Genomic DNA, 6,787 nt, shown 5'->3' on the forward strand with positions numbered 1-6,787 from the left:
CTGGCAACCATCAAAACTTGCTTTGATCTGCTCTCACGCGATCAGGGAAGCCTTTATAAGAAATGTATCAGACACAGAGAGTTAGAAGTCTTGTTCTGGACCAGCGCGCGGTGCCAGATCGCCTGATTGAGTTCTCCTCATTGGATCGAAAGGCTTCCCGATCATTTTGTCACGGTGAGAGATACTCATATCAATTTGTGTGTTAAGAGTGTACATGACTCTTTTGCTTGGCTGTTTTTTTTCTTGTGGCAGATTAATAAATGACAAATATTATTCTAGCAAGTTACAGTCTGTGTGTCATTTTTTCCATCGTCTGAATATCTGTGCCGACCGTTTCACGAGCCCTTTTGATAAAGAATTTCACAATACATATATATATATATATATACAGGTCCTTCTAAAAAAATTAGCATATTGTGATAAAGGTCATTATTTTCCATAATGTAATGATAAAAATGAAACTTTCATATATTTCAGATTCATTGCACACCAATTGAAATATTTCAGGTCTTTAATTGTTTTAATCCTGATGATTATGGCATACAGCTCATGAAAACCCAAAATGTCTGTCCCAAAAAATGAGCATATCATGAAAAGGTTCTCTAAACCAGCTATTAACCTAACCATCTGAATCAACGACGTAACTCTAAACACCTGCAAAAGATTCCTGAGGCTTTTAAAAACTCCCAGCCTTGTTCATTACTCAAAACCACAATCATGGGTAAGACTGCCGACCTGACTGCTGTCCAGAAGGCCATCATTGACACCCTCAAGCAAGAGGGTAAGACACAGAAAGAAATTGCTGAACAATAGGCTGTTCCCAGAGTGCTGTATCAAGGCACCTCAGTGGGAAGTCTGTGGGAAGGGAAAAGTGTGGCAGAAAACGCTGCACAACGAGAAGAGGTGACCGGACCCTGAGGAGGATTGTGGAGAAGGGCCGATTCCAGACCTTGGGGGACCTGCGGAAGCAGTGGACTGAGTCTGGAGTAGAAACATCCAGAGCCACCGTGCACAGGCGTGTGCAGGAAATGGGCTACAGGTGCCGCATTCCCCAGGTCAAGCCACTTTTGAACCAGAAACAGCGGCAGAAGCGCCTGACCTGGGCTACAGAGAAGCAGCACTGGACTGTTGCTCAGTGGTCCAAAGTACTTTTTTCGGATGAAAGCAAATTTTGCATGTCTTTCGAAAATCAAGGTGCCAGAGTCTGGAGGAAGACTGGGGAGAAGGAAATGCCAAAATGCCAGAAGTCCAGTGTGAAGCACCCACAGTCAGTGATGGTCTGGGGTGTCATGTCATCTGCTGGTGTTGGTCCACTGTGTTTTATCAAGGGCAGGGTCAATGCAGCTAGCTATCAGGAGATTTTGGAGCACTTCATGCTTCCATCTGCTGAAAAGCTTTATGGAGATGAAGATTTCATTTTTCAGCACGACCTGGCACCTGCTCACAGTGCCAAAACCACTGGTAAATGGTTTACTGACCATGGTATTACTGTGCTCAATTGGCCTGCCAACTCTCCTGACCTGAACCCCATAGAGAACCTGTGGGATATTGTGAAGAGAAAGTTGAGAGAACAAGACCCAACACTCTGGATGAGCTTAAGGCCGCTATCGAAGCATCCTGGGCCTCCAGAACACCTCAGCAGTGCCACAGGCTGATTGTCTCCATGCCACGCCACACTGAAGCAGTCATTCATGCAAAAGGATTCCCGACCAAGTATTGAGTGCATAATTGAACATGATTATTTGAAGGTTGGTGTTTTTTGTATTAATATGTAAGTATGTGTTCTAGACTCTTTGTTTTTCTGACAGGGGTAGAGTGGAGAGGTCGATGCAGTGGTTTGTGATCGTGTCGTTGGGAGGGAACAACATGACTTCAGATTCTTTTCATTGAAAGTTAAGAAGTTTAAAGCCATCCAGTCCCTGATGTCAGCCAGGCAGTTGAGCAGAGGTTGAATAGAGCATGTACCATTGTGTCTTAAGGGGAAGTACATTTGACAGTCATCGGCATAGAAGTGGAAGGGCATGTTGTGTTTCCGGAAAATAGCACCAAGCGGCAGCAGGTATAAAGAGAATAGGAGGGGACCCAGGATGGACCCCTGCGGAACCCCCCATTTAAGCTCTGCCTCTGCAGAACTAAAATCCTTGATGGAGACACAAAAGGATCTGTCAGTGAGGTAAGATCTGAACCAATTGAGGGCTGATCCTGTGACGCCCTCCCACTGCTCCAACCTGGCAATGAGGATCTCATGGTCGATGGTGTCAAAGGCGGCTGTGAGGTCCAACAGGACAAGCAGCACAGAATCACCGGTATCTGTGGATATGAAGATGTCATTAAAAACCTTCAGCAGGGCAGTTTCAGTGCTGTGGAGAGGTTTAAAGCCCGATTGGAAAAGCTCTAAGATGGCGTGATCCTCCAGGAAGCACTTCAACTGGGACTCGACTATTTTCTCCAGTACTTTAGAAACAAATGGGAGTTTGGAGACAGGCCGGAAGTTGGAAACGACTGAGGGGTCAAGGTTTGGTTTTTTCAGGAGAGGCTGGACAGCAGCTTGTTTAAAGGTTTTTGGCACCACCCCAGTGGATAAACTACTGTTTACTATGGCAAGATTGGACGGACCTAGAGTTGGAAACGCCTCCTTTAGTAGTCGAGGGGGGACCACATCAAAGGGGGAACCAGAAGGTTTCAAGCTGCACATGACCTGCTCTAGAGAAGATAGAGCGATGGTTCAAAATGGTCAAAAGGAGCTACAGATTGAGGTGGGATGGATGGGTCATGAGTTGGAGGGGAAATGAGAGCCCGGGTGGTAGCAATTTTTTCCAAAAAGAAATGTAGGAAGTTCTTGCACAGCTCAGTCGAGGCTTCCAGAGGTGATGGTACAGTGAGGTGGAGAACAGAGTTTAGGGTGGAGAAGAGGACACGTGGGTTGTGAGAGTTTGAGGTAATTATATCAGAGAAGAATTTTGATTTAGCAGCTTTTACTGTTTTCTGATAACGGCACCAACTCTCTTTAAGTATTTGGAAAGAGACCTGCAGCCTGTCTTTCCTCCACTTTCGCTCCGCCCTCCTACATTGCTGCCTAACGGCCTTGGTGACGTCACTCAGCCAAGGTTCTGCTCTGAGTTTTGATTTTTTGGTTTTAACAGGTGCGGCATGATCCAGAGTCTTTAAGCAGACAGAATTGAACTGGGATGTCAGCTCCTCAGTGGTGGTGAGAAACACTGGGGCCTGAATTATCATTTCAGAGTTATAAACATCTGTGAAACGTGTGGCAGTGAAATGGTTAATGGTCCGGCTGCGACGTGCAGGAATGCACGGCTTAGGAGTTAGATGGGGGAGGGTGAACTCAAAGTGGACAAAATCCAAACTCCTCGTGTGGTGTTGCTCCACTGTGTTTTCTGAAATCCACAGGCCGAGCAGCATCTAGCCGGGCAGTTCAGAGCTCTTCATGCTTCCTTCTGCTGACGAGCTTTATGGAGTTGCTGATTTCATCTTCCAGCAGGACTCTGCTTCTGTCCACACTGCCAAAGCTGCCAAAAGATGGTTATAGAATATTCTAATTTTCTGAGACACTGAATTTTGTTTTTTCATTATTTCTAAGTTATAATCAATAAAATTACAAGAAATAAAGGCTTGAAATATGTCACTCTGTGTCATGGATCTATGGGTTTCCATCCATCCATTATCTTTTACCCACTTCTTCCTTTTTGGGTCACAGGGGTCATTGGTGCCCATGTCTAGCAGTCACTGTGAGAGTCAGTGGACACCCTGGACAGGTCTCCAGTCCATCACAGGGACACACAGAGACAAACAACCATTCACTCTCTCACTCACACCTAAGGACAATTTAGGTCCTATTGACACTGACACTGTGGGGGAAACGTAGGTTTTTTCGTATGTTAATTAGAGAAAATGATGCACGTTGACATGGACGGATTTTGTGTTTACATGCATCCACAGGGACCCCCCCCCCCCCCCCTTTTTGAATCCGCTGTAGTTGCCATGCCGTGTCATTAGATGACGCTGTGAGTTTTGTACATTCACCCAATGCGCATGCGAGCTGCCTCGGCCCGTCGCTCCCTGTAAGGACTTTCCTCTGGGCTAAAAGCTCGGCTGACAACATCCTAACAAAAAGTTAAAGATGAATTTTGGATGAGAGTCGACAGATTTGACACCAAGCGGGACCGCTTCGTCTAACAGCTCCACACCGGTCGCTGAGTGGACCAGAACCGAGTCGACCATAATGATGTTGGACGTTCCACTCCGTGATCATCAGTAGCTGATTTACAGCAGGTAAATCATTGTTCTTAATGTTTGCTTGTGTTTACTTCCATCAATCAACAACCAGCTGAGTTTTTATATTTTTCTTATGAGGAGAAGCTGTCCTCCACCAGGTGGACCGGTTCTGAACGAGGCTCAGCCCAGATGAACTGCAGGAGGACGTTGAAGACAGAGATGTGGATGAACTATTTATTTAAACGTCCCCTCAGTTCTTATGTTCAGTACATTGAATGTTTAAATCTGCATTAATGAAAGGAGAGACAGCCTGAACGAGCCACATGAACAACGTGGGACATCCAGGATGAAAACAAGAGTCCAGTTCATTCATGCAGTTTACTGTTAACGTGTTTTAATAGTGTGTTCAGTTTTATTATCAGTGTTTGTGTGACATACAGTTTGTGGTGCTGAATAAATAAATAAAAATTAAACCTGATGTCTTCATTTTCAACTTTAGTGTTCACACTACATGTTTAGCATCATTTTAAATTTGAACTACATAATGTCCAGATACCTTAATTTAGCTCAGAGCTTCATTATCTCTCACACTAACATAAATACTGTTTATTATTATTAAACTTATTATTTAGCACATTTAGATGTTACAGTGCAGCGCGGCGTGTGCACGTGCCTCGTTCTATAAACAGCGACATTAGACCTGGATCAGACTGTGTCTCTTCCAACACAGATGTTGGTCACAGCACCTGGAATCTGACGTAGATTAACTACGAGATTAAAATATATTCCATCAGTCGAGGTTCTGAAAACTGTGTGTCCGCCGCCATGTTGATAGAAATATAGAGTCTGTCCACGTGTGCGCATGTGGTTTAACACAAAGCCTCAGCAGGAGATGTTCACATTATCAGCGGGGGGTCAGAGAAAAACCTCCACTCTGGAAGGTGGGTTCAGAAACATCTGGATTCAAAGAGGGGGGGGCCACTGGTGTCGTGTAAATGATCAGCAGAACCTCAGAGAGAAAGGAGCGGATTCACTCAGAATACACGCCGTGTAAACGGCCCCTAACATGCATGTTTTTGGTCTGTGGGAGGAAACTGGAGCACCTGGAGAAAACCCACACATGCACGGAGAGAACATGCAAACTCCACCCAGAAAGGACCCTGGACTGGGATTTGAACCACGGTAACCTGCTTGCCGAGTGACAGTAGCTCTACTGCGCCACCGTGCTGCCCGATCAATGAGTTTTGTTTTCTGAAATGATTGACAGGAAATATTGAACTTTTCATGATATTCAGATTTTATGAGATGCTCCTGTGAGTCATTCTTTATACTGACAATTCTTCAAAACATGAAGAAGTGCATCGTGCGGCCATTGGCGTGTTTCCTTTAGGCTTCGTCAGTCGTGGTCTCGGCAGCTCACATCACTTGAGCCTTGTTTGGTAAAAATGGATCCTATTGCAGTTTTGTAGTTGTATTGATAACTTCTTTCTCTCCGTCTCCTCCGCAGGCATCTCGGCTCCAATCGTTTACTTTGTGGACTACGCCGCTCACTGTATTTTCATGGAAGAGGTTTTGGGTTCTTTAACAGTGCGCGATCACATCGCCTCCGCTCAACAGTCTGGCTCCTGCAAGGAGCAGGAGATGCAGCGACTGGCTCGGCGTATCGGCCAGATTTTAGCTAAGATGCACGATGAAGACGTCATTCATGGAGACCTGACCACCTCCAACATGCTACTGAGTTGCAGCCTGGACAACGTGGAGCCCAACCTTGTCCTCATCGACTTCGGCCTGAGTTACATCTCGGCCCTGCCGGAGGATAAGGGGGTGGATTTGTTCGTTCTAGAGAAGGCTTTCCTCAGTACTCACCCCAGCACAGAGCTGCTGTTTGAGGTGCTGCTGAAGAGTTACAGCGCCTCATCCAAAAAGTCTGCAGCCGTTATCAAAAAACTTAACGAAGTTAGGCTGAGGGGGAGGAAGAGGTCCATGGTGGGATGATTAGATGCTCCTCTGAGGTTTCTGTGGCAGACTTCTGATGTTAATAAAATAAAATGGCATTTTAAAATGGCATTACAATTATTTAGGCACATTTTTTGAGCAGTTTATTTATCGGTGTGTCGAAACAAAACAAATCCATATGTAAAACTGTTTATTCCATTTGTTTATGAGTAATATAACAAAATGTTTAAAAGCTTTACATTATTTAAAATAATCCTGAAGTTTACGACCAGGATCTCTTGTGTTAAGAAAAGGCAGATATTTAGTCCAAACCTTGAAAATAACCTGCAGAAATGCAAAATATCCTGCATGATTTGTCAGTACTGGAATAACTTTGCTTCTACCACTAAATGTTAGTTCAACATCTGTCAACGTGGCTACATTATAGCCTTTGTTGTTTTCTAAGGTCAGTTGAGTTGTGTAAAGTTCATTGCAGACATAGATCCATTGATTACTTTTTAATAATTTCATAATTCATCCAGTGGTTGATCTGGAGCGGTTCGCAGCCGAGCGTGAAGTGGCTGGGATGCGAACCAGCACCTCTAAATCTGAGGCCATG

The 6,787-nt window shown here is 44.8% G+C and overlaps 1 protein-coding gene across 1 annotated transcript in view; it reads left to right on the forward strand.

Moving 5' to 3' along the window:
* The window catches only part of tp53rk (TP53 regulating kinase), a 7,994-nt gene extending 1,699 nt beyond the window's left edge, over window positions 1–6,295 (forward strand). Inside the window, exon 2 of the mRNA XM_037678538.1 lies at window positions 5,741–6,295. Coding sequence (XP_037534466.1) covers window positions 5,741–6,228 — 488 coding nt within the window. The 3' untranslated portion in view covers window positions 6,229–6,295. The remainder of the gene's footprint in view (window positions 1–5,740) is intronic.
* Window positions 6,296–6,787: the final 492 nt, after the last annotated feature.

Source organism: Nematolebias whitei, chromosome 7 (assembly GCF_014905685.2).
Source record: "Nematolebias whitei isolate Nwh7 chromosome 7, NemWhi1, whole genome shotgun sequence".
Taxonomy (NCBI): domain Eukaryota; kingdom Metazoa; phylum Chordata; class Actinopteri; order Cyprinodontiformes; family Rivulidae; genus Nematolebias; species Nematolebias whitei.